Source organism: Haliotis rubra, unplaced genomic scaffold, assembly GCF_003918875.1.
Source record: "Haliotis rubra isolate DU_JTF1 unplaced genomic scaffold, ASM391887v1 Scf799, whole genome shotgun sequence".
Taxonomy (NCBI): Eukaryota; Metazoa; Mollusca; class Gastropoda; order Lepetellida; family Haliotidae; genus Haliotis; species Haliotis rubra.
Genome location: NW_025767522.1, coordinates 379,426 through 407,029, shown reverse-complemented (window position 1 = coordinate 407,029; position 27,604 = coordinate 379,426). Strand labels below are relative to the sequence as shown.

Sequence of the window (27,604 nt, the reverse complement as noted above, 5' to 3'; positions counted from 1 at the left end):
GTATCAATATATTTATCTTTTCTCAAAATGTAAACCAGGCTTAGAAGTTATTTCATGTGTCTTCATTGTATGTACCTGTGATAAATCAATGTGATTTGAGAACGGGGAACAAACCCTTCGTATATCTGTTGTATTTAACGCCGGTCACTCTTTTCGATCCTCCTGAGATAGTACGTAAGTCCCAAAACTTTCAAAGTTAAATTTTTGCTTACCCGATTTTTAAACGTAGTATATTTGTTCCTTCAAATTTCGGCTAAACTTGTTCTACAATCGTCGGCGGCTGAAGGGGTGGTGTAAATTCGATTAAGGGGCAAGCTGTAACCAGACACCTTGGATTTCGATGCGCAGAGTTGCGTCCCCTGAACGTACCACAATCCTATGATCGTGATTTACGACCGACGATTCGTACTGATGATGTTCCTAGGTTTGTCAGAGCTCTACCTATCCTACTGAACTTCATCAAAGTACTTAAATCTTAGGGCGTTGGGGTAGCCTAGTGATTAAAGCGTTCACTCGTTACGCCGAAGGCCCGGGTTCGATTCCCACATGGGTAAAATGTGTGAAGCCCATCCCCCGCCGTGATATTGCTGGAATATTGCTAAAAGCGGCATAAAACCTTACACAATCACTCACTTAAATCTGAAACCTGTCTGATTTCGAGCTGTTGTCCGAAATTACAGAAATACTTATCAAAGCGGCGTTAAACAATGCTCACTCACTTTTTATGACAAGCATTATATATTTTAGCAGAACTTAAGGCAAGATTGCTGATTTATTGAGTGAGTGAGTTTAGTTTTGCGCCGCACTCAGCAATATTCCAGCTATATGACGGCGGTCTGTAAATAATCGAGTCTGGATCAGACGATCCGGTGATCAATAGCATGAGGTGCTGAGTCAGCTTGTGTGTTGAACCACTGGCAATGACGGAACAAACCATTGTACACAATCAGCCAGGTAGACAATGTTACGACACGATCGCCTGTTTCTCCCCTACACTGAGTACAAATACTTTAATTAGTTATCTAAGACACTTTCTAAGTAAAGTACAAATTCCAGAACGTTTATTGGGTTGAGTCCATCCGAGATTCGAACTCAAACGCCGCTGTGGCTGAGTGGGTTAGACAGCTGGCTTTGTGTGCTGGCGATGCCTGATTCTAGTAATTATGTTGGGTTGAGTCCCATCCGGGATTCGAACCCACACCTTCAGAGTAAGGCAGATGTTAAACTTCAACACACAGTCTTTTCTTGCATTGTATGTCAGCCTCAGTTGGCAAGCATATTAACTTGCAATTAGTGCGGCCGCTGCTTTACCCACTGCTTGAGCTTATGAGGGTCGTGTCATTCAGAAGCATAACTTCTGTCTGTGAAATGATCACATCCAAATTTAACACCCTGACTTCGATGGTCAAGGTGTCATCCACAAGCATAACTTCGTTATATCCAAGTTTAACACCCTGACTTCGATGGTCAAGGCGACTTATAACTTCGTTTATATACACAAGGAACAGTCATGTGAAAAAGACCCGACCTTGACCTTTAACGGGCTGGTGGTTCAGGGTGTTATTCATAACATCAATCACTTGTATATTTGCTCCTTACTTGATTTGACCGTATCCATGGTGTAGTGGTTAGAGCGTCCGCCCGGAGAGCGGAAGGTCGCAGGTTCGATCCCCGGCCGCGTAATACCAAAATACGTTAAAATATGGTACTTGTTGCTCCCTGCCTGGCGCTCGGCATTATTGGGTACAGCAAGGACTGGTCGGCTGTATAATGTGTCTGAGTGGGGTATACATGCGTAACTGCGGCATGGTATCTCAGTGAGCCAGCACTATAAAACCAGCTTAAGTCTGGGCTAGTACAAGCAGCCACACATGACACGCATGCACGTCGTCATATGAGCGAAATATTCTTAAGTTCTCAAACTCCATTTCACCTCACCTCACCTTACTTGACTTATTCACCACCCGTCGTCATGTAGTTGGAGTATAAATACGTGCGGCGTTAAACAAAAACATATAGTATCTCGATAACAGTGTATAGTCTGTTTGGGTACCGATGAATCAATCTGTTCCTGCAACAGTACGACTGTTACTTTACCCTCATAAAACTCATTAGGAAAATCAAAACAAAATGATGAGAGTTTGTTAAGTAACTTTTAATTTTGGAGACAAACGTTAAGCAACTTTTTTCCAGAGTTGCTCTGATGTTTTCATTACATTGATCATGAACTCATTTGGGGTTAGATTGTGATTCATCGGTATCATTTTGACCCAAACAGGCTGAAGCTCACTGTTGTTTTCAGCACGCAGGAATAGCACAAATAAGAGTGAGGGTGTAAGTGAGTTTAGTTTTACGCCGCACTCAGCAATATTCCAGCTATATGGCGGCGGTCTGTAAATAGTCGAGTCTGGACCAGACAATCCAGTGATCAACAGCATGAGCATCGATCTGCGCAATTGGGAACCGATGACATATGTCAACCATGACAGCGAGCCTGGCCACCCGATCCCTAGTCGCCTCATACGACAAGCATGGATTACTGAAGGTAAATTCTAACCCGGACCTTCACGGGTAAGCACAAATAAGAACTGAGAACGTTATAATAAATTTCTGTCCTAAACGAAGCTAATCACATTTCAAAGACAGACAGCATAGATTGGTGAATGAATATGTGTAACGCTGCGTTAGTATTGATAGTGAGGGACACAAGAATGGCAACATTGATATAACTGAAGTACAGTCAGCAGCCCGACCATTTGCAATGCTACCGACTTTCATTACCCATACGGTTGAGGAGATCCCGTGTAATATCTTTTTGATATTTGCACAGTGTACAATTAAGTGATTTTCGACGTTGATTGGTCGATCGTATATTTGTACCTTTTCATTGGATGTCGGAACGACTTTCACACCACTACGATTCATTGATGAATCGACCGTGCTGTAATCGCACTAATTTAAGATTCTAAAATGGAACCAAACAAAAAAAAGATACAGGGTTCCGATTTTGGTGCTTATTTAATGCTTCATTTCAATATGGTGTCTTTATCATCACAACATGTTTTTCATAAAAAAACATGCCTAATCGTATTTCAAACAAACATGGCTACCCAGTGCAATCAACGTCAAGGTCAAGGACGGATACATTACTGGACTTGTAGTGAGAATAATGCAACCGCTAAATTCCTTTCGCGTGTATGTGATAAACGCTGAACATGGTGAAATGGAAGTCGCAAGGTATTGAACAGACTGAAAGTGTTGCGGGAAACGATATTGAGTGAGTCGGCATATCGTCCTACTTACCGGGGAGTGTCACAAATGACATACTGCAAGATGATTTTTTACCTCCCAATCGAAAACAAAACTTTTGAAAGAGTTTGTTCCTGTTTTTGACCATGACATTGAAAACGTTTTGACTGTTTGGAGTTATCGTTCCTGACAAGGACACTGACGCGAGCCAAAACTAGGTCACAGTCCGTTTCAGCAAAATGTTGACAAACGGTCATAATTGTGTATCGTCTCTTAAAGAACGTTCATCATTCCTGCGTTTTTTGTTCTCTTGCAGATTTTCACTGTTTTATAAGTTAACGTTAACAAAAATTGACAGGTTTTCGCTGTTTTGTATCCAACAACAGTCACCTACTTTCTGACACAAGCAGGCTTGATCGACACATTTGCGATCTACGACTAAACATTATATATGTGATTGTACTCGTTGAAAATAAACTTAAGCTTTACAAGGTGGTTTGGTTTATAAACTCACCATCACACGAATTTGGAAACTGTTGAATTGTGTTGTTTTTCATAACGTTTTCTAAAGTACTATATTGTGGTTGGAATGCGATTCCATTAAGCTTGAGCAGTTTGGTTTCATTCGCGCATTAATACAGATAAGTTGATTTACTTGTAAACACTTACATGTATAAGGAGATGCGGCTTTGAGTTCATAAATACTGGTTTCTCGGTCGAATTACAGAATGGGTAATAAATAGAATAACCCACCAGGTACGAGTGATTACGGGAAAAATGTCCCTCGTGAAATAAATGTTAATCTCTATTTCTTAGCCCTCCACAAGCAAGCACGTACGTAAGCAATCAACCAATCAATCAACCCAGCAAGCAAGTAACTCACAAACTCACTCACTCACTGATGCACGAAAAAGAATATGAACTCCTTTCCCACAGTATAACAATAGACGTTGAAGGAACAGGCACAAATTCAGTTTGGGGGTAATAAAAAAGTGATAATACCTAATTTGGGCAGAGCTTTACATAATTACGAAACATATATAATGCCAAAACTGCCATTACAGCCCTGTGGAAAAGTGTTACTACTTGGTTGCCTCCCTTGTTCCACCGTGTGTGATGCACTGGTCCCAGTCGGGCCAGAACGTTTCCTTCATACGTTCACAGTAGGCGGCCAGGTTGGGGTATTTGTCTACGGAAAAAGGAAAGCTCATAAGCAACACGTATTTACCAACAAATGATAACGTCAATTCACATGAAAACTAGATTATTTGAAGTTTGATCTGAGTTAAATAAATTGATATAGAACTGAACCTGTTCACATAATATCACATCACATAGTCAAAATACATTGTGACTGGAACGTTAAAATCTCAATGTAATGAAACATAATTTGGTGGATTAATTTAGTTGCCAACAATCCAACGGAAAGAAATACAATAATATTTTTATACATGTAAGATATGTTGACAGCCGGTTAGGAGAAATATTTGTCATACTCGATTCTGTTTATGTTCATTTTCACGCATACATACGGTATAGGCTGATCATACGTTTAAAACACCTATACAGCACCTTTTGTAAATACAATTGTGAAAGCTGGGAGTACATTATGTACCCTTTTAATATCAGTACCCTGCGATGTTTAGAGATTGGTACAGCATACACACTTTAATGTATGCATAAACAGAATCTTAATTACCTTACCTTAATTACCTGTAACGCGATGTTCATGACGTCAACGTGTGAATATTCATATATAAATCTAATACACTATCAAAGCTGAACAGGTTTCAATTACACGTTAATGCCTCATCACCTGTCCATTGGAGACTTCGATTTGTACTAATTTTGTACACAGCCTGGTTCACGAAAGGAAAAACGCGTCTTCATCGACCAATGTGAGCTTAGATTGCATCGCAAAAACGGCACTATTTCACGTGTTGCATGCACAATAGCTTGGTCGCACATCTGGTCTTCATAGTGTGAGACAATTGTAGGGTTCGCACAAAATTCGTGCTTGGAGGAAGGCTGATTTGATTTGCGACTCATTTCTTCAGTTAACTCCAATCAAACCCACGATCGTGTAACTGGTTCTGTGAGAGGGATTACTGGTCATTCTCAACGAATATTTTACACGTCAAGTAAAACTGACGCAACTATTTAATTCTAAAGAGAAACTATGCATAAACTTTGTTATGGTTTTACTTGAGAATTGGGGTGAGGGTGGTTGTGGGGATAGAAATGCTTTCAAACCCGTGAGGTAGAAATGATAACTTAAAAGGCAACAAAAGGTTCTTGCCCCTGATGATGTCCTTGTGTCCAGTGCCCATGAACTGCCAGTAGAACTCTGACAGCTGACCGAACACCGCACAGTCCGCCTCGCAGGGCTCGTCACCCATCAGGAACTTCTTAGTCCCTGGAACAACCAGCGTGTGTGGACTGATGAGTATGTTGAAACCAAACAAACCCCATGACAAGTGCTAAATTTCATCAATTTCAGGATGCAGTTTCATCCTGTTCAACGTTTATGGAGAAAGTTATTGAACGTCATGCAATATTTTCCAACTTCAGTTATGCAATCCAGTTCCCATCGTTTGTATTGCTATTGTCGGTTTCAAGTGTGAAGTTTATAGTTTGGTCCATCAGAACCTACCCTCGCTGCTCAAAAAACATATTTAACGTCTCAGTATATAATTCAGTTCACAATAACTTAAAACTTCTGCATACCTATGAAGTCCGACAGGGATTGTAGATCCTTCTTAAACATTTCTGTTGCCTCCTCTTCTGTGTGTCGTCCCAAGCCTTGACTCCATGTTTGCTTTTTATAACGCCGTTGAATCATCCAAAACATAAACTTGCCTATTTTAAAAGCATTCACCATGAAAGATTTGTCGTTGTCATATTGCCATCGGAAGAGGATAAGGAACCTGAAACAAACGTACTACTCATTCTCTATTCATGCCAGTAGAGACCTGTGAAGATCCGGGCTGGAATAAATCTTCGACAACCCATGCTTGTCGTAAGAGGCGACTAACGGGATCGGGTGGTCAGGCTCGCTGACTTGGTTGACACATGTCATCGTATCCCAACTGCGTAGATCGATGTTAATGTTGTTGATCACTGGATTGTCTGGTCCAGGCACGATTATTCACAGACCGCCGCCATATAGCTGGAATATTGCTGAGTGCGGCGTAAAACTAAACTCACTCACTCGTGCACGTAGATGTAAGTGAAATATGATGAAAAGTGCCAGCAGCTTATCTTAGAGACGTGAACATGTTGAACATGTTCTTGTTTCATACAGCAAAGCAGAACAAGAGTCAAAAGTTACAAAACATCCTATGGATTCACGTCTTTTGGTATGGCACGGTTAAGGGTTCGATACATACACGCTCCTTCCACTTCACAACTTATGTGGTTCTAAGGGGGGAATAACGGTAGTTTGTTGATACATGTCATGATCATCGCATCCCAGATTCCTAGATCGATGTCAATGACTGGATTATCTGGTTCTGACACGATTATACACAACTGACCGCTGTCATATAGCTGGAATATTGTTGACACAACAAACAAAACAATCTTGAAGACAGCGGAGACAGATTATTGAAGCCATCCGGGTGTTGGCATCATGGTTACGATGGACAGGCAGATAAATGTTAAATGGCACCAACTGACTGTTTCTCACCAGTATAGATGATCCTCCACCATGGTCTGCATTGCCTGAACTACTCCTCTGTCAGCAGGACTGAGGTTCCTGTTGAGGTCCACCCCAAGCTTCTTGTTGAGGAATTTGATGCACAGTGATGAGTCCGCTACCTCCAGTCCATTATACTCAATCCAAGGAAATTTGCCCTTTGATGAACGTTGTCTTCCATGGACGTTCTGCGTGGATGATCACAGACTAAATATAGAATAACATAGGAATTCCATAATAGAAAACAGACATAAATTGCTTAGGATCAGAATGACGAGTCAGGGTTTTGGCTATAGTTGATGATTCACCTGAATCTGTATTTTGAGCAACATAGATGTGAATCGTTCCTAAAGTAGCCAACAGCTTGCTTTCTAGGACCAGATTAAGATATGTCATGACACAAAGAGAATATTGCGAACTAGATCATGGAACAACACTCATTGACTCACTCTCTCACCTACCTGGAAGGGTATTTTGGCAATCCGGAGGTAGGTCTCCAACTTTACCGCAAATGGCGTCATGCTTGGGGCATAGTGTGCTCTACCGGCCTGATGAAGGATCACCGTATCTCGAGGATAGTCCTTCTTTGCCCTTTTCTCTCTATTGAAATATCGTAATAGATCAAGGAGCAGCTGATTGTTCTCACTTGTTGCTGATATAAACTTACAGTGTAGTAATCCAGTCATTGTATGACACACACTGTATAAATTCCGTGTTTTTAAGGCCGATATGTGACTCGTGACTGTTTATTGTACAATAGAACAACGAAATAGATCATGCATTCCAGTATTATTTACAGTGAAACTGTTTCTATTTTGATCCAACTACTGAGTCTTTTAACACCATGAAATAAATAGAAAGACAATATACAAAAGCGACCTGAACTACTGCTGGGCAGAGGTCAAAACATTCACATGCACATCTTCGTCAGTTTAAGGACCTAAAAGTACTGATTGCTATACGGAATACTGAGAATATAGATAGGCCTTTTGAATAGAAAATAAAAATTCTTCATTAAATAGAACAATCACATCCAGGACGCCATCTCATTATTATTATGGTCTCTCCAGAATTTCGTTTTGATTGGACCGCCCCCGTGGCGTAGTGGTTAGAGTGTCCGCCCGTAGAGCAGAAGGTCGTGGGTTCGATCCCCGACCGTGTTATATCAAAAGACGTTAAAATATGGTACTTGTTGCTCCCTGCCTGGCGCTCGTCATTAATGGGTACAACAAGGACTGGTCGGCTCGGAGTCAGTATAATGTGTCTGAGTGGGGTATTCATGCTTCACTGCGGCATGGTATCTCAGTGGGCTAGCACTATGAAACCAGCTTAAGTCTGGGCTAGTACAAGCAGCCGCACATACACATACACGCGCATGCACGTCATCATATGAGCGATATATTCTCAAGCACGAGGTAAAACCCAGTTTCACCTCACCTCGTTTTGATTGGGTTTCGATCGGGTAGCCTGGCGGTTAAAGCGTTCGTTTGTCACACTGAGAACCCGGGCTCGATTCCCCACTTGAGTGTAATGTGTGAAACCATTCCTTAACCATTTCTGGTGTCCCCGGTTGTGATATTGCTGGAATATTGCTAAAAGCGGCGTAAAACTAAACTCACTCGGTCTCTCGTTTTGTTTTGGTGCGTGAGTGAATTAGGTTTACCTCCAGTTTCAGCAGTGTGGTCAAATGACGACTTTATGCGGGACAGCTTTATGTCGGAGGAAAGCCAGAAATATAGGTCTCAGTCATGTAACATTTTGGCGGAACCTTTGAGCATTGGTATGGTGCCCAGATAGAAGGGCGAACCGATACTTGAACCCACATTCGACGAAACTCTGAACGACGCTTGGCAGAGCGTCAGCTGGGTCACCTGTTTGTTTGGAGAAATATAAACTGTGTATCTCTTGACTAGATATTGACACTTGATAACCTACCTGAAACATAGCTTCCTCAGGCCGACGACCGATACAATGGCTACAACAGCACCTCCGAAAACATACAGTACTTTCTGGGATGTGTCCAGGTCTGTGAAGGTATCCATGATACTCTTCATCGTTTCCTGGGTATGTCAGTGAGCCTACGAGGAGTCAAACAGACCGACCTAAATTACACCCACCCTTATTATCGGTAATTCAAGGTCATGCTGAAAAGGGGCATAAGTGATAAGCGAATTGGACTGTCTGTTGGATCGGGTTGGTTGTCAGTCTATCTGGCCTTTCGTTGTGTGGGGTGTCTGATTCGCATTATTTTCCTTTCTGCCTCGCCCACTGCTCTTTTGCAAAGCATAGAGGCGTGTCACGCTTAGAAACAGCGTTAGAAAGACATATAGGTATATAGACCCTACCCTAGTACTATATAAAAGGAAAGGGATGTAACGACGGAACCACCCCCTCCTCAATCTAAGTTAGATTTCACCACGTAAACTATTTTTAAGGCCCCGTCGAGGCCTACGGATCAAAAGCGATACGATTTCCCTACAAAATGAGCTCTAAGTGGTCACAATCGGATCATTATTTCAAAAGTTATACGCCACGACTCACCGAAAACAGCTACCTCCGCAATTCCAAGCCAAAATCATGGATCACCCAAGACAGCGAAAACTCACCTTTTAAATTCGTTTTTTAATTCCAGCCACGTTGACAGCACCTATGTAGGGCTAGATTCGATCGGCAGCGCCATTCCACGGGTCTAACAACATCTACAAATCATTGATTGAGGATCTACAACATCATATTCCTCGACAGTAAGCCTATATGTCTTTCTAACGCTGTTTCTAAGCGTGACACGCCCCTGTGGGCTTGATTTACCCATGAAGTCAGAAAGAGCCTGTAGCTCCTTTGTTTCAAAGTAAGTCTAGATTTCCTCAGGTTCTGAATTTCTCTTTTCACTGGGGCTCCTATACAATTTAGAACGAAGTATTTGTGTCTGACTAAATGATATATACTATCCCCCCAAAAGAAACGCATAGGTCAGAAATCTGTTGAGAAAATGTTGTATTTTCAAACATGTATAACTCGTCCACAAATAGACTTTAGTACATGAATTTTGACATCAGTTTAGAAGAAGGTAATGTCTATACAACCAAGTGGATACTTTTAGATAACGGAGACGTTGAGCGCGATGGTGACGACGTAGCACGGTCCCGACGTCGGGTCTCCTGGCTCTCAGACCTGTTCTGAACCTGTTCTGTACAGTTTGACCGGTTATGATCCAGGCACCCTGGCTGCTGTGCTCTCACCCGTGGCAGTACGATCACACAAATGTAGTACCAGGATGTACCGATCTTGGGCGGCAGTGGTGACTCGAGGTCTGCCTGTACGGGGACGGTCATTTGTTATACCTGTTTGGTTGTAAGGAGCTACGAGCCGTGATATCGTGCTCAGACTAACATTCAGACGCCTGGCAACAGAAGATTGGTAATATCCAGCGTGCATTCTTTCAATGGCGATTTTCCGTGTCGCAGCGTCAAGACGTGGCGTAGTGATTTGACCTTGAAACTCACTCAAAACGAATGCCAATTTCCGAAAGTAATCTGTATTTTTATAGCCAGACAGTGCATGTTCTTTGCTGCTCAATTTCAACTGGAAGGTGATTTCTGTTGCGTTGTGGCGATGCCTATTTAATCCTTGTAAGAATTCTCATCAAAATCAATATTTTCAGGTAAAGTTTTCAGGTAAACACTTTTATTACATATTTTGACGATTGCTTGAACACAATAGGTAATTAATAGATTTTTGAAAATGCAAAACGCCTATGCGTTTCTTTTTTTGGATAGTATATATTCAGGGACTAAGCGTTAGTATAGGTCAGATATGGTTAAATGTCGTTGCACGATCATTGTTTTCATTGTATTACTGTCATGAATACACAATGCCATTTAGAAAGTGGTCAAATGTAACATAGGAGCTTGGGATTACATTTTCTCAGTAAAATACAGATTCTAGTAATTTTGTTGGGTTGAGTCCCATCCGAGGTGTCAGGCAGGTCTGAGGGTGCGGGTTCGACACAGTCTTTTCTTCCATTGTATGCCAGCCTCAGTTGACAAGCGTACTAACTGCTTGAGCTTATGTGGGTCGTGTCATCCGCGATTATAACTACAGGGAAATGATCACGTCCAAGCTTGACTTCAATGGTCAAGGCCACTTCGGTACAGGGAACAGTCGTGTGAAAAAGACCCGACCTTGACCTTTTATGGATCGGATGGACGCTGTGATTTGGCTAATGACATTGCTCATCGTATCAATCACGTGTATGTTCGACCTTACTCGATTATACTATTATCATATAGTTGGAGAGTTAATGTTTTCGGCGTTAAACAAAACATAAATGATAACTATATAATAATGTAGTCCACTGTGGTTTTCGACAACCAGGAATAACACAACTAAGAACAAAGAACAGCATAATACAATTTTATTTTAAACAAAGCTATTCCCATTTCAAAGACACACAATATACATTACTGACACGCCAAGAAGATGGAGTACGTGTAGCGTTGCTTGAGGTAATATTTAATTTTTATTGTGAGGGACAAAAGAATGGCCACATTATATAATTGAAGTACGTTTAGAAGCCCGACCAGTCTCAGAACTACCGACTTCTCTTAGCCCTCAACACACACGCACGCACGCACGCAATCAAGGTAAGACACTAACTCACTGGTGCACGAAAGAGAATCTGAACTCCTTTCACAACCAAAGTATATCAACAGACTTTGGAAGAACAAGCAAATGATTTATATTATACCAAAACTGCCATTACAGCTCTCTGGAAAAAGTTACTACTTGGTTGCCTCCCTTGTTCCACCGTGTGTGATGCACTGGTCCCAGTCAGGCCAGAACGTTTCCTTCATACGTTCACAGTAGGCGGCCAGGTTGGGGTATTTGTCTACGAACAAAAGGGAGAGGTCATAAGCAACACGTATTTAACAACAAATGACAATTTTAATTCATATGTAACCTGGATCATTTCAATTTATCTAAATTAAACAAATTCACACAGAACTGAAACAGTTCACATAATTTCACATCACATAGTCGAAATACATTGGGAATGGAAAGTTAAAATCTAGTAATGATGTAGTTTGGTGAATTAATTGTGTTGCCTTTGTTTTTATGTATACTCTCCCAAAAAAGGAAACGCATCATGAAAATAACAATTTCATGTAGCAATGAATTAAAACGTGATTCATTTTACAAAAGGTTTTGCTCTCTTTATGAGTCCTATGGTGTTTATGTTTTGAAACATCACAACAAAACGCACCATCCGTAAAATACCCATATTTAACAGCATGATTTTCAATTTCGGCGTGTAGTGTCACAGAATACACAATTCACATGCAATGCACTTGAAAGTTGGGGATCAGATAGTCTCAATGATGGGTATAAAAGGCTGATCGCTGTCTGTCGATTATTCACTGTATTTGGAATATTGTTGACGAATGCAAAATGCCCCGTCTAAGTGAAGCCAACCGTCATATCGCCATTGGTTTGCTTGAAGCTGGCCAGTCTCAACGAGCAGTTGCCCGACGCAGGAATGTTCACCAAAGCACCATTTCACGGCTCTGGGAGAGATATCGCCGGCAGAATGCGGTAGCAGATGCCCCTCGTAGTGGGCGACCTCGAGCGACCACTGCGGCGCAGGATCGCTACATCCGGGTACATCACCTGCGGTATCGAACAGCTACGGCGACCAGTACCGCTCGACAAATACCCGGATTGAGGAGGCTTTCTGCACAGACCGTCAGGAACAGGTTGAGAGAGGCTGGTTTAAGTGCAAGAAGACCTTATTTTGGCCTTGTGCTTCGACTACAACATCATCGACATCGAGTTTAATGGTGCACCAACGTTCAGGCCTGGAACCTACCGAATTGGCGCAGAATCTGGTTCAGTGATGAATCACGATTTCTATTGGAATGACGCGATGGAAGAATGCGGATGTACAGACGTGGACGTGGACGTTTCGCCGAAGCTTGCGTTCGCCAGGTGGACAGATTTGGCCGGGGAAGTGTTATGATGTGGGTAGCGATCACCTGCCGTAGGAGAAGTGATTTGGTGATGATCCAGGGCAACCTGACAGCTCAACGGTACTGTGACGAAATCCTACGCCCACACCTCCTTCCAGTCATTGATCGCCAGAGGGAGTTGTTTCAACAGGACAATGCCAGGCCCCACACAGCACGTCACACTAGAGACTTTCTTCAGAACCACAACATCATTGTGCCCCCCTGGCCCTCAAGATCACCGGACTGAAACCCGATCGAACATCTGTGGGATGCCCTGGACGGACGGGTGTGATGCCGTAACCCTCAGCCCCAGACACTTCAGCAACTCGCACAGGCACTACAGGCAGAGTGGGCTGCGATTGGGCAACACGAGATTCTGAGACTTATTCGTTCGATGCCGAGGCGATGCCGTGCAGTTCTGGATGCCCACGGTGGTCACACGAGGTATTGACTTCAGCGCCACCACACGTCTCCATGTGACACTCAAACTGACTTTCCTCGAGTTGGTACCAAAGACAGATAAGTCTGCATTCCCAGTGTGCAAGTTCGCTATATTTCATTGACTCATAAAGCCTACAAGATGTTTCAAAATAAACATAAAAACACAGTTGAAATTCATATATGCGTTTCATTTTTGGGAGAGTATATATTTGAATCAGTCTGAAATCGAAAATGTCAATCGAACGGAAAGAAATACACACAACTCCCTTTTATACATGTAACGACATGTTGACATCCGGTTACAATTATGGAAGAATATTTGTCAAACTTGATTCTGTTCACAGTAGACGGCATATGTAACCAGCTAGATCATTTCAATTTATCTAAATTAAACGAATTCATACAGAACTGAAACATAGTCGAAATACATTGAGAATGGAAAGTTAAAATCTTAAAGTAATGGTGTAGTTTGGTGGATTAATTGTGTTGCCTTTGTTTTTATGTATATTTGAATCAGTCTGAAATCGAATATGCCAATCGAACGGAAAGCAACACACAACTCCCTTTATACATGCAACGACATGTTGACAGCCGGTTACAATTATGGAGAATATTTGTCAAACTTGATTCTGTTGATGTTTATCGACTTATACAGTTTACATACCTAAACAACACATTTTGTAATTGTGATGAGGAAAAGGTAGGTGTCCATTATGTACACTATGTTAACAGTACCCTGCGATGTTTTTGGGCAGGTACAGAGTTCTTTAATGTATGCATTGACAGAATCTTACCTATATACAACACGATGTTCATAACATCAACGGGTGAATATCCATATATAAATCTAATACACTATCAAAGCTGGACAGGTTTCAATTACACTTTAAGTATGCCTCATCACCTGACCATTGGAGACTTCGATTTGTACTAATTTTGTACACAGCCTGATTCACGAAAGAAAAAAATGCGACTTCATCGACCATTGAGAGCTTAGATTGCATCGCAAAAACGGCACCATTTCATGTGTTGCATGCACAATAGCTTGTTCGCACATCTGGTCTTCATAGTGTGATGACAATTGTCGGGTTCGCACAAAATTCGTGCATGGAGGAAAGCTGACCAATAATAGCTCAGATTGCATCTCAAAGACGTTCAAAACCGTGAAGTGGAAATGATAACTTAAAAGTCACTTGCCCTTGAGGATGTCCTTGTGTCCAGTGCCCATGAACTGCCAGTAGAACGCTGACAGCTGGCCGAACACCGCACAGTCCGTCTCACAGGGCTGGTCCCCCATCAGGAACTTCTTGGGCCCTGGAACAACCAGCATGTGTGGACAGATGAATATATTGAAACAAATCAAATCACATGAAACAAAGTATCATCCTGAAATATAACAAACCACACCACAAGTGCCAAATTTCAGGATACAGTTTCATCCTATTCAACACATGTGGAGGAGGTCATGGAACGTCATGCAATGTTTTCCCACTTCAGTTATGATGCAATCCAGATCCCATCGTCTGTAGTGCCATTGTCGGTTTCGATATAACAAGTGTCAAGTTTATATTTTGGTCCATCGGAACCTACCCTCGCTGCTCAAACATATTTAACGTCTCAATATATAATTCAGTTCACAATAACTAAACACTTCTGCATACCTATGAAGTCCGACAGGGATTGTAGATCCTTCTTAAACATTTCTGTTCCCTCCTCTTCTGTGTGTCGGCCCAAACCTTGACTCCATAGTTGCTTTTTCACTTGTCGTTGAAGCATCCAAAACGTAAACTTGCCTATTTTAAAAGCATTCAGCATCAAAGATTTGTCGTTGTCATATTGCCCTCGGAAGAGGACAAGGAACCTGAAACCACAGTACCACAGCACTACTCATTCACTATTCAATATTCATGCAAGCAAACTATGATGGAAATTGCCACAAGTTTATCTTAAAGACGTAATGTGTTCCCCTAAAACATAACACCTGTGGAAAGTTACAAAACATCTTACATCGTGTATTAACGTATATTCGTTTGACGCCGTTACGTGAGTGAGTGAGTGAATTTGGTTTTACGCGGCGTTAGCAATATGCCAGCAATATCACGGGAGACACCAAAATGGGCTTCACACATTGTACTCATGTAAGGAATCGAACCCGGGTCTTCGAACAAACGCTTTCAACACTAGGTTACCCGCCTAAGGGATCGAAGCACAGGATAGAAGGAGCATGATGTTAATCACTGCATTGTCTGGTTCCGACATGTACACACCGCTATCATATACAAGGATTATTCAAGCAATCAATGTTTGCCGTAATGGCTACGATGGACAGACAGATTAAATGGCACCAACTGACTGTTTCTCACCAGTACAGATGTTCCTCCGCCATAACCTGCATCGCCTGAGCTACTCCTTTGTCAGCAGGACTCAGGTTCCTGTTGAGGTCCACTCCAAGCTTCTTGTTGAGGAACTCGATGCACAGTGTAGAGTCTGCTACTGCCTGTCCATTATACTCAATCCAAGGAACTTTGCCTTTTGATGAAGGTTGAAACCCATGGACGTTCTGTGTGGAGGATCATATTTTCATATAGAGATCAGACACTTACATGGCTAAGGATTAGAGTGATTCATAAAGGATTTAGGGTATTAGTGCTTGATCCAACTGAATATGTGTTTTGTGCAACAGCTAGGGGTATGAATCGCTGCTCATGCAGTCACCAACTTGCTTTCTTGGACCAGATTCAGAGTGGGTGAGTGTGAATATGGGATTCACCCATGAGGGGAATAGAACCCGGGTCTTCAGCGTGACGAGTGAGTGAGTGAGTGAGTTCTACGCCGCACTCAGCAATATCCCAGCTATATGGCAGCGGTATGTAAATAATCGAGTCTGGACCAGACATTCCAGTGATCAACAGCATGAGCATCGAGCTGCGCAATTGGGAAGCAATGACATGTGTCAACCAAGTCTGCGAGCCTGACCACCCGATCCCGTTAGTCGCCTCTTACGACAAGTATGGGTTACTGAAGATCAGTATTCTAACCCGGACCTTCATGGGTATTCGGCGTGACGAGCGGACGCTACTAGATTCCGATATGTGGTGACACAATGAGAATATTGCGAACTACGGCATGAAACAACGCTCATTCACTCATCTCTCACCTACCTGGTAGGGTATCTTGGCCATCCGGAGATAGGTCTCCAGCTTCACCGCAAATGGCGTCAAGCTTGGGGCGTAGGGACCTCTACCGACCTGATAATGGATCACCGTATCTCGAGGATAGTCCTTCTTTGTCTTTTTCTCTCTGTAAAATATTGTAATAGATCAAGGAACAGCTGATTATTCTCACTTGTCGCTGACATAACTTAAAGTATTGTAACCCAGTCATTGTACGACATACACTGTGTTATTTAGTGTTCCATGATTTTAAACCGATGTGCTACTGTTTTAAAATAGTACAATGGGCCGCTTCCGTGGTGTAGTGGTTAGAGCATCCGCCTGGAGGGCGGGAGCTTGCGGGTTCGATCTCCGGCCACATCATACCAACATGCGTTAAAATATGGTACTTGTTGGTCCCTGCCTGGCGCTCGGCATTAATGGGTACAACAATGACTGGTCGGCTCGGAGTCAGTATAATGTGTCTGAGTTGTGTATTCATGCTTAACTACGGCATGGCATGTCAGTGAGCGAGCACTATAAAACCAGCTTAAATCTGGGCTAGTACAAGCAGCCGGAATGCAGTCTCATATTGTTAAACATACACGAGGAGTCTTCTGAATAGAAAAAAATATACAGTCGAGCACCGTTGTCTCGATATTCATGGGACCAAGAAAAATATTTAGTTATCCGAACTTCGAGACATCCGACCAGGGTATATCATCACATATCAGTATGAAAGAAAACAAAACGTTTCTCAGTATGTTTTGATTCGCCACTATAATCCGTTATCAAAAGTTTTAGTTGTAACAGTGAGTACTTCCTTATTAAATCCTTCTTAATTAATCCTCATTAAATAACAAACGAGTGACACTGTCGACTCAATTAGCCCTAATTAGTTTTCACTACCGCATCCCTTTGTAAACGTGTGTAAACAACCTCACTTCAGATGGATAATTGCCCACGAAAGGTAGGTGAATATCGAGTTTCTTTGCAAATATCGAGTTAAAAGGGTAGTTTTGTTTGTTGGGACCATGACATTATATCGAGATATCCGAACTATCGAGACATACGTATCGAGTTAAAAGAGCTTGAATAATGATAAATTATAAAGGATTTTGCCGGGACCAAGATGTTATATCGAGACAACCGCGAGATATCGAGTTATCAGAGTTCGACACAACGGTGTTCAACTGTACATCATTAAATAAAACAATCTCATTCATACGCAATATCATTCTTATGGTCTCTCCAGCATCTCGTTTTGTTAGGGTGAGTGAATTTGGTTTAATGCCAGTTTCAACAGTGTTACAGTCAAATGGCGGCTTTATGTGTGAGGAAAGCCAGACATGTCGGTCTCAGACGTGTAACATGTCGGTTAAACGTTCGAGCACGCGTATTGTGCTCACATAGAGGGGCGAGCCTGTATTCCAACCCACACGACGCTCTGCAGAGAGACGTCGACAACTGGGTCATCCGTTTGTTTAGCGAAATATCGAGTGAGTATCTCTTGACTAGCTGTTCACACGAGATACTTACTTGAAACATAGTTTCCTCAGGCCGACGACCGACACGATTGATACGACAATACCTCCGACAGCATACAGTACTTTCTGTGATGTGTCCAGGTCGGTGAAACTATCCACGATACTCTCCATCGTTTTCTGGGTATGTCAGTGAACCTACGCTGTGTTAAACTGGCCGACCTAAATAACATCCACCATGATTATCGGTATTTCAAGATCATGTTGAAAAGGGGCATAAGTGGTAAGGGCCTTGGACTATCAGTTGGATCGGGTAGATAAACGTTTTCGCCCTTGTGTAGGGTCAAACATAGTCTGTCTCACAGTTTCTGATTCGCATTGTTTTCTTTCCCGCTTCGCCCTTTACTGCAGCGGAAAGCACTGTATGAAGCAAGTCTAGATTTCCTCAGGTTCTGAATCTCCCTTCTTACTGGGGCTCCTATACAATTTCAAAGGAAGTAAATATTCAAAGATTAAGAGTCAGCATAGGTCAGGTGTGGTCAAATGTACGTCGTTAAAGGATCATTACATCTTCAGTTTTTATAACTGTCGTGCTACATTTTATTTGTTTGCCATATGTGCATGAGTGTGATATTTCTGCTCGAGCATAAACTCTCTACCCCCCCCCCCCCCAGGTGAATGCATCAGTTCTGCTGACTGTACGGGGTGGTGGGGTAGCTTAGTGGTTAAAGCGTTCGCTCGTCACGCCGAAGACCCGGGTTCGATTCCCCACATGGGTGCAGTGTGTGAAGCCCATTTCTGGTGCTCCCCCGCTGTGATATTGCTGGAATATTGCTAAATGCGGCGTAAAACAAAACTCACTCGCTGACTGTACGGATATGATTATGTATATCATTGAAAATAGTTGCTGTTATTTGAAATTTGTATGCTACCATTAGAACACGATTTGAAGATATAAACAAATTCATGTTTCCAATGTATCCGTTATTCCTTTTCTTGAAACTTGATAAAACTTGAACGCTGTTCACTGTGTAAAAGAAATACTTTGATTAACATAAATGTACCTTCTTGAAGCGACGTACGTTGACAGTGGCTTACCAGACAGTCATTCGTCACCACTCGCTCCTTTCCGTCACCTCCAAGAAGACTCGTACCCCACTCGATACTTGTTGTGTGCGAAAATACGACAAACCAATCAGAACGCGCGTAAATGAGCGCGGTGCTTTGATAAAAATAATCCCGAGTACTTAAATCGTTTATGGCATTATGTCATTGTGTAAAAAATCATGAAAAATATATATCGTAATATTGAAAGTACAAAGAACGTAGCTAAAAGGATTTTGCTGCCTATCATGAAGTTTTTAATAAGAATCATGCGATTTACGGTGAGAGATTCAAATGCACGCACGTGCGTTTGTTGACAAAACTGCTCTCATGGGTCCAGCTAAGTGTATTTCTGACGATCTTGTGAGCTTGTTATGGAGATTGTACGTGCGCTTCGACCAATTTTAGGAAATGTGATTATAATCGCTACCAGTTTCAAAACAATAATATCGTTTTAGTCTGACTGTTTTTTGGTCATTCATATTTTTTTCAGCGAATTCATTTAAAATTCCACCAAGGGTGTGACAGCAAGGTTACACGAATGTTCAGTTTGAGAAATATTTTAAAGTAATTTTTGAGTATCTGCTTTGGGATTCAATGTAGCTGAATTTTTTTATTTGTATATTCAATATCCATTTGTGATGATTAAACCCTTTTAAGAACCCTTTTAATTAACATAACTGGAATTATAAGGTGAACAGCTGGTAATAATTACATTAGAATGTGTCTTTAACAAATATGTTTTTCTCCTTCTTTTAGTTGTATCAAAGAGGTTCAATTCTTTAAAATAAATAAGTAAACACCCCCACCCCCACCCCCACCCCCTTCCAAAACGACAACCTAGCAATACAATGTACATTTGCTTCGGTGATTTTTAGAAACATTGCAATCAGAGTTGACGTTCTTGTTTAAAGTTGTTCTGATGTTCATGCGCCAATATAAAATCCTTCTAGAGGGGCACGAGTCGCTATTCGGCTTGTCCCGGAATAACACGAGTTGGTCACGGATGACCAGAGAGTGAATGTTTGGAGTTATTCAGGTCGGTGTGTCGACCCACATACGGCCGGTATTCAGTTCAGGTACATACTTGTCGACGATTCACGAACCATGGAGGGACTTTTGGACACTTTCGTAGACGGGTCACCCAAAATTGCATATGCAGTCGGAGGTGTTGTAGTAGCTGCTGCATCGGTCGTCGTCATCAGGAAGCTCTTGTTAAAGTATGTAGTAACATCTAGTTATCAAGTCAGCTGCGGAAACCGCCGGTGAACGATTGTTTTGATACCCAGAGAAAACTCGCCGGGTATATCACAGTACAGTTTTTGTATCGAACGGAAAGGGCTGCATGTCTTAGTCTATGTATGTATGAAGTCGTACCTATGTGTAACAGTAAACAAGAGTACTGTGTTATTTAAAATGATAAAATATTTTGGTATAGCGCCTTTTCGATATAAATAACTTTCAGTGACTGAGAACGAAAGGTCAAAGGTCAAAGTTTAGAACAAGCACCCAAACTGAAATCTAGGTCGTGAACAGAAAAAGACATATTTTCAGATTGTAACAGTCATTATTCAAAAATGTTAGTTCCATTTAAAGGTTCTGGGTTATCGCACGGTGTTATCAGATTTTCTGGTTACTATAACAACAAGCGGTTTGCGGGTGTGCTAAACACGCTTACGTTGACCTTGAATAGCAATACGTGCAGATTCCTATGTACATGATGACAGTGTACGGTTCTCGGTGTGAGGGGCGGTGGGGTCGTGCCGAAGATCCGGGTTCGATTCCCTGGATGGGTACAATGTGTGAAGCCCATTTCTGGTGTCCCCCACCGTGATATTGCTGGAATATTGCTAAAAGCTGCGTAAAACCTAACTCACTCACTCTCGGTGTGATCTGATAACATTGAGTCGTTAGTTTCTGTAAATATTTAAATAAACCAGAAGAACTATTCGCCAGGTCAGCACACACTGATAGTTGTGGTGGCCGTGGTTCCCTAGAGCACCAAGCCTTACCCTCCGTAGGCTAATTGGAAATGATTAAGGAAGAACAGTTTTCAGTCTCTGTCTCTCAGGATTAATACTACTACTTTGCCACTTCACATTTGTTTGTTTGTTTACGATGTCCTCATATAAGTCTCACAGGTAATAACATGTATTTCGTAAGAGCTGTGAATAATGTGAATTACCCCACCTAGGCTAGGGGTGAGTCCCCGCTCTTTGTTCCGGGACCGATACAGTCACACGAGTGAACTGAAATTTATACACACTCCGATCGCGGCACCGAGGTACATGTCTAAATAATTATTATGTACAACTTATGTATGTTAAATACACATATGATGCACGAAATGGTTATGTTTACATATCTTTTGGTTGCAAGAATAGACTATGTCTACATGTACATGCATTTAACCAGTTTAAGACACAGATTAATGATACCACAGCACAGGACAGCATGACTGTCTATAAATGTACAAAACATCAGTGATAAGGATTAACAATGGGGATTACATCTTATAACTTATAACATTAAGGGTTCGAGACAAACAGATGTCAAAGTTAAATGGTAATTATCCTTTAGAACTACATGTTCGACGTGTGAAGGCCCTGGTTAGAATTGACCTTCATTAGTGAGTGAGAGTGTTTAGTTTTACGCCGCACTCAGCAATATTCCAGCTATATGGCGGCGGTCTGTAGATAATCTGGGCCCCGTTCCACAAAGCGATCGTAGCGCTAAGATCGTGACCCCCATGCTTTCACATAGACTTACGACTGTCGTAGCGTTACGATCGCTTTGAGAAACGGGGCCCTGGCCTTCAGTAACCCGTGACTTGTCGTAAGAGGCGACCAACGGGATCGGGGAGTTAGGCTCGCTGGCTTGGTTGACACATGTCATTGGTTTCCATTTGCGATCCTCATGCTGTTGATCACTGGATTGTCTGGTCCAAACTCGATTATTTACAGACCGCCGCCATATAGCTGGAATACAGCTGAGTGCGGCGTAAAACTAAATTCACTCACTCACTCACTCACTAAATGTTCAATCCGACTGTATAGGTGCTGAACAACGTGATTGCAGTACGTAACATGGCATTTTCAAGTGAAATATTCTTGACTTTAGTCATTCATATTGATATATTGACAATGGCCCATTTCTGCTCTTTCACTGTTGGGCGTATGTCGTGTAAGTTAGGCAGGCGCAAAATGGTTCTGATTATTTTCAAAGTCCACTGGACATTTTTAATTCCGAATGATTCTGAAAAACAAGTACCAGTTTCAATATAGGTTTCAAGCCGTGATATAACTGGTAAGGTTCAATGAGTGAGTGAATATGGTTTTTCACCCCTTTTAGCAATATTCCAGCAATTTTACGTCGGGTGACACCAGAAATGGTCTTCAGACATTGTACCCATGTGTCGAATCGACCCCGGGTCTTCGGCCTGATGACGGAACACTTCAACTACCCCACCACCCTTCTTTACGAGATTAAGACGAACCAACTCGTTGAAATATATACGCACCAATTACAACCCATTTTCACTTGGTTGTGTACCACCTATAACTAATTAACAACAGACATCACTTTATTATCGACATGCAACAAATTATATTTGTAAATCGAACTTATGCTCTTTTGTAAAACAGCAGGGTGCTTGATAACCGAAGCTAATACATTCTATTCATTTCTATTGAATAGACAATTTGGTTGTTATATTGAGGACACTATGCCAATATTCCACAGGCAGAAGGCGAAGGAGAATCCCCGAGATACGGTGATCCTTCATCAGATCGGTAGAGGTCCTTACGCCCCCAGCTTGACGCCGTTTGCTGTGAAGCTGGAAACCTACCTCCGGATGGCCAGGATACCCTACCAGGTAGGTGAATGATGTGTTGAGTCAGTGAATGAGGTAAACCACTGGCAATGACAGAACAAACCATCGAAGCAACAGACCATTATACACAGTCAGCCAGGTAGACATTGTTACCACCCGATACGCATAACTTGACTCCGACTACTCTGACTACAATGCCAACGTTTCAATGAGTTACTGAGTGAGAATGGGTTTACGCCGGTTTTTATCAAAATTCTAGCAATATCACGGCGGGGTACACAAGAATTGGGCTTCTCACATTGTACCAATGCTGGGAATCGAACCCGGGTCTTCGGCGTGACGAGCGAACGCCTTAATATTAGGCTACCCCACCGCCCCCCGAAAGTTTGGTCATTTGAACGTGGTTGTGGCACGTTGGTGGTCAGATCATCGCAGATCGTACAGAAACGTGAAGATCCGGATTAGAATAATATTATTGTTCTTCAGCAACCCATGCTTGTCGTAAGAGCTGACCAATGGGATCAGGTTGCTGACATGGTTAACACATGTCAGAGATCGATGATCATGGTCCAGACTCGATTATTTACAGACAGCTGGAATATTGCTGAGTGCTGCAACAACAAGCAAACAAAATCGGATCGTACAGATATTTGGTTGCTGTGTCAGGCACCAACAGGGTCCGAAAGCATGTCTGAAATGCTCTATAATTTGTGTTCAGTGGCGAGATGAACCCTCCATGTCAATGTTACCCTGCTGGTATTGCTAATGGAACTGGGGAATGATACAGAATGAAAAGTAACAATCTCTGTCTCTCAGCATTAGTATTTTGCCATCTTCACGTTTGTTTGTTTATTTAAGATGTCCTCATGTAAGCCACATATGGTAATAAAATGTAATCTGAAAGAGCCTTGAATTAATAGTACAAGTAACATTTGCTCTGTGATCTTCCACTCAGAACGTCCACGGGCTGAAAGTGTCATCTAAGGGCAAGGTCCCCTGGATTGAGTATAATGGGAAGGCTGTGGCGGATTCGACATTATGTATTGACTTCCTGAACATCTGTACTGGTGAGCCTAGAAACTGTTTGTTAGGATCGGTACAATGAAACCATGAAGATAGATTCTACTATGAATTTGGAAAATACACGTACATGTGCCCGATCGATTTGAGGTTTCAAATGGCAATAACCATTTCTGTGTGAAATGTTGCGTTCTCCTCGATGAAGTTAAAATATCATATAAAAGTCCCCCCCTGCTGATTAACATCGTTGACTGAAGGTATTTTGAATATATTTTGTGTAAATATTGGGAAAGTCTCATTTATTATCACTTAAAACATACTTTTCCAAATCATTTCAAATATACTGAGGGAAACAAATAAAGGAACACAGGACAGTTCAAGTGTTCCTTTAAAATATTCCAGTTTTCATCACCAGCTTGTGATGAATGGCGCTGTCGGAAGAAATCCGAGAATAAATAAAGGAACACTGCAATGAAGTGGTGTTCCCTTATTTATTTCCTTCAGTATATGTCACTTAAGCTGTTGATGACTGACGATGTCCCTTGCTTCACGCTAATTACAGTCTGGACCTTGACTGGAAGCGGACGCACGACGTCGGAACCTCCCTTTAATACATGTAGTTGGTTTGTGTGATATCGTCACTCTTTAACCAGGCCATGTAAAAGAACGTATATATCCGCTGGTTAAACACGAATTAATATTAATGATAATGACAGTTAGATTTGTGTTTCAGGTTCCTTGCTCTATTCCGCTACCAATATGACAACGACAAAACCTTTATTAAGCAAACGTCGAAGATAGGATGGATTGTTGTACCGATTATCAAGTATATGGTTGCAAAATCAACATGGTATCAAGGTTTGGGTCGCCACACAGAAGAGGAAGTGACACAGATGTTTAAGAAGGAGCTACATGCTCTTTCTGACTTCATGGGTAAATCAAGCCCACAGGGGCGTGTCACGCTTAGAAACAGCGTTAGAAAGACATATAGGTATATAGACCCTACCCTAGTACTATATAAAAGGAAAGGGATGTAACGACGGAACCACCCCCTCCTCAATCTGAGTTACATTTCACCACGTAAACTATTTCTAAGGCCCCGTCGAGGCCTACGGATCAAAGGCGAGATGATTTCCCTACAAAATGAGCTATAAATAGTCACAATCGGATCATTATTTCAAAAGTTATACGCCACGACTCACCGAAAACAGCTACCTCCGCAATTCCAAGCCAAAATCATGGATCACCCAAGACAGCGAAAACTCACCTTTTAAATTCGTTTATTAATTCCAGCCACGTTGACAGCACCTATGTAGGGCTAAGTTCGATCGGCAGCGCCATTCCACGGGTCTAAAAACTTATTGAAACATCTACAAATCATTGATTGAGGAGGGGGTGGTTCCGTCGTTACATCCCTTTCCTTTTATATAGTACTAGGGTTAGGGTCTATATACCTATATGCCTTTCTGACGCTGTTTCTAAGCGTGACACGCCCCTGTGATCAAGCCGACATATTTGTTTTCTGTGACACTATCTTGTATGTACCTGAAGTTTTACATACCAGATCAATTATTTTATCAAAAGAGACATTATGGGTACAGAAGAATCCGTGACTATATTTACAACTTCAGACATCAACATGTATATTTATGATATCGCAATGATACCTGGGTGGCAACTATTCATGGAAAGCGTGCTTGATAATTGCCTTGACATACACAAGATACACCGGCTGAGTCATTCTCAAGGACTTCAAGTCAAAGTCACTCCGCCTCAGTAACGTCTCACCCACAAAGAAGCCTGCTGAAAATACGAAAGGATGCACGTACAATTGACGACCATATAGCTTGAGATACAGGACAAAGATGTTTATGCAGGCGAATAGGGTCACATGTTTGCAGCACTGTTTATATACTGGTCAGTGATAGTTACTGCCTACTAGCTGACCCGTGACGATCAGGGTTACAATTGGTTTGCAGCAACCCATGTTTGTCGTAAGAGGCGACTGGAATATTGCTGAGTGCGGCGTTAAGCTACAAGCCAGCCAAAACCTAAAAGCTAACTTAGAACACAATGGATTTTACAATGTCATGCATCAGTTCTCTCAAAGTGAACCACAAGCATACAATTCATGACACAGCAATGATACATCGGTGCCAAGTGTCTGTGTACTGCATGTTCCTTAATATTCCTTCTATTTTCCTCTCGTCTCAGGGGGAGAGGAAGTTCCTGATGGGAGATGAACCTTGTGAATCTGACTGCGCGGTGTTCGGACAACTGTTTCAGCTGTACTGGCATTTTCTTGGAACAGGGCATGAAAATCTCATCAGAGGTACCACATTAAATACATAATTTTTATATTTATTCATTTTCGCATCAAAGTGCCAGGACTGCATCGAGGTCAACAAATAAAATCTACATTCGTTTTTGATGGTTAAGGGCAGTTTGGTACATGTGTGCTGTTACGTAATAGATTGCAGGTATTGCTTTTATACACTTCATTTTGATTTCGTCCTCTGAAACTGATTTGTGAAGTGGAAACTTGGTACATGTTAAGATGTAATGTAAGATGTAAGATGCATCATTTTGTCTTTAGAAACAGTGACAAATTACAAAGATACTCATACTGTTCTTTCTGTTTATTTATATGATATTTAAACAGTCAGTCATATATTTAACATTTATTATCTCGTATTGTTCCTTGTCCTAGACAAGTACCCAAACCTAGCCGCCTACTGTAACCGTATGAAGGAAACATTCTGGCCTGACTGGGACCAGTGCATCACTCATGGTGGAACAAAGGAGGCAACCAAGTAAAGGGAGGCAACACGGTGTGGACATTTGCACCACATTAATTTCATGCCCTGTTTCTTTAGTCAGGTATAATACTAAAAGCTTTTAGTTTTATGATGAGAGTCCAAAGATACCTGGCATATAGATATAGTTCACCCGGATTATTGACTGACCATAATGGATAATGTCTCATATCAGCTTTAGCTCCTTCGCCTTTTCACATGGTAATTTTTTTTTCTCATATATTTCTTGTTTATCTAACCGGTGAAGGTCCGGGTTAGAAGGAACCTTCAGTAACCCATGCTTGTCGTAAGAGGTGATTAATGGGATCGGGTGGTCAGGCTCGCTGACTTGGTTCACACATGTCATTGGTTCCCAATTTCGCAGATCGACGCTCATGCTATTGATCACTGGATTGTCTGGTCCAGACTCGATTATTTACAGACCGCCGCCACAAGCCTTGAATATTGCTGAGTACGGCGTAAAACTAAACTCACTCTTGTATTCCTCTGTCACAGACAAGGCATTATTTTTCAAGATTATAGCTTTTCGACTACTTCACTCTTGAAAAGTATTGACTTTCCTTCTTGAGGGTCATTTAGACTACTTCACAGTGTGCCACAACTGTCTATATGGTTGTCTCCCAAAACCACTACAACCCATAAACCCTACAGCCCAGTAACCCTACAATTTATTAAAACAACACGCGGCATTTACCTGTCTGGTATAATGAACTGACCCAAAGGAGAGATTACAGGATACAGATAAATAATTAGAGATGATTTTGGGTGGTATATACCAGGGGCGTTCAAAAGGTAGTCAGCCTA

At 41.9% G+C, this 27,604-nt stretch overlaps 3 protein-coding genes across 7 annotated transcripts in view; 1 reads left to right on the top strand and 2 right to left on the bottom strand.

Annotated features, from left to right (window-relative positions):
* LOC124261373 (failed axon connections homolog) overlaps window positions 1–9,074 on the bottom strand; it is a 28,699-nt gene extending 19,625 nt beyond the window's left edge. Inside the window, exons 1-6 of one of the 5 annotated variants that reach the window (XM_046695684.1) lie at window positions 8,882–9,074; window positions 7,408–7,546; window positions 6,938–7,134; window positions 5,977–6,176; window positions 5,549–5,665; window positions 4,344–4,438 (exon numbers count right to left, since the gene is read on the bottom strand). In XM_046695684.1, coding sequence (XP_046551640.1) covers window positions 4,344–4,438; window positions 5,549–5,665; window positions 5,977–6,176; window positions 6,938–7,134; window positions 7,408–7,546; window positions 8,882–9,000 — 867 coding nt within the window. In that variant the 5' untranslated portion in view covers window positions 9,001–9,074. Of the gene's footprint in view, window positions 1–2,999; window positions 4,439–5,548; window positions 5,666–5,976; window positions 6,177–6,937; window positions 7,135–7,407; window positions 7,547–8,881 lie in introns of those variants that run through there. The other 4 variants (XM_046695683.1, XM_046695682.1, XM_046695681.1 and 1 more) reach the window with 4 other exon arrangements.
* A 2,269-nt stretch (window positions 9,075–11,343) lies between these two features.
* LOC124261372 (failed axon connections homolog) lies at window positions 11,344–18,269 on the bottom strand. The gene is made up of 6 exons (XM_046695677.1): window positions 18,084–18,269; window positions 16,554–16,692; window positions 15,756–15,952; window positions 15,054–15,253; window positions 14,590–14,706; window positions 11,344–11,834 (listed from the first exon to the last, which is right to left on the bottom strand). The coding sequence occupies exons 1-6, from the start codon at window positions 18,200–18,202 to the stop codon at window positions 11,728–11,730; spliced, it is 879 nt and encodes a 292-aa protein (XP_046551633.1). The 5' UTR covers window positions 18,203–18,269; the 3' UTR covers window positions 11,344–11,727.
* Window positions 18,270–20,150: 1,881 nt separating this feature from the next.
* On the top strand, window positions 20,151–24,986 carry LOC124261376 (failed axon connections homolog). Its single transcript, XM_046695688.1, has 4 exons — window positions 20,151–20,352; window positions 22,874–23,006; window positions 23,920–24,031; window positions 24,718–24,986. Exons 1-4 carry the CDS (start codon window positions 20,240–20,242, stop codon window positions 24,783–24,785), a joined length of 426 nt encoding a protein of 141 aa, XP_046551644.1. The 5' UTR covers window positions 20,151–20,239; the 3' UTR covers window positions 24,786–24,986.
* Window positions 24,987–27,604: the final 2,618 nt, after the last annotated feature.

What these genes read in the sequence shown, in the direction of transcription:
- LOC124261372 (XM_046695677.1), bottom strand. Translation starts at nt 18,202, where the DNA reads ATGGAGAGTATCGTGGATAGTTTCACCGACCTGGACACATCACAGAAA. An exon ending in TGGCCAAGATACCCTACCAG is followed by an intron (nt 15,953 to 16,553) that starts GTAGGTGAGAGA and finishes TCCTCCACACAG; the next exon opens with AACGTCCATGGGTTTCAACC. An exon ending in GCGGAGGAACATCTGTACTG is followed by an intron (nt 15,254 to 15,755) that starts GTGAGAAACAGT and finishes CTGTGGTTTCAG; the next exon opens with GTTCCTTGTCCTCTTCCGAG.
- LOC124261376 (XM_046695688.1), top strand. Translation starts at nt 20,240, where the DNA reads ATGGAGGGACTTTTGGACACTTTCGTAGACGGGTCACCCAAAATTGCA. An exon ending in ATCAGGAAGCTCTTGTTAAA is followed by an intron (nt 20,353 to 22,873) that starts GTATGTAGTAAC and finishes AATATTCCACAG; the next exon opens with GCAGAAGGCGAAGGAGAATC. An exon ending in CTTCCTGAACATCTGTACTG is followed by an intron (nt 24,032 to 24,717) that starts GTGAGCCTAGAA and finishes TTTGTGTTTCAG; the next exon opens with GTTCCTTGCTCTATTCCGCT.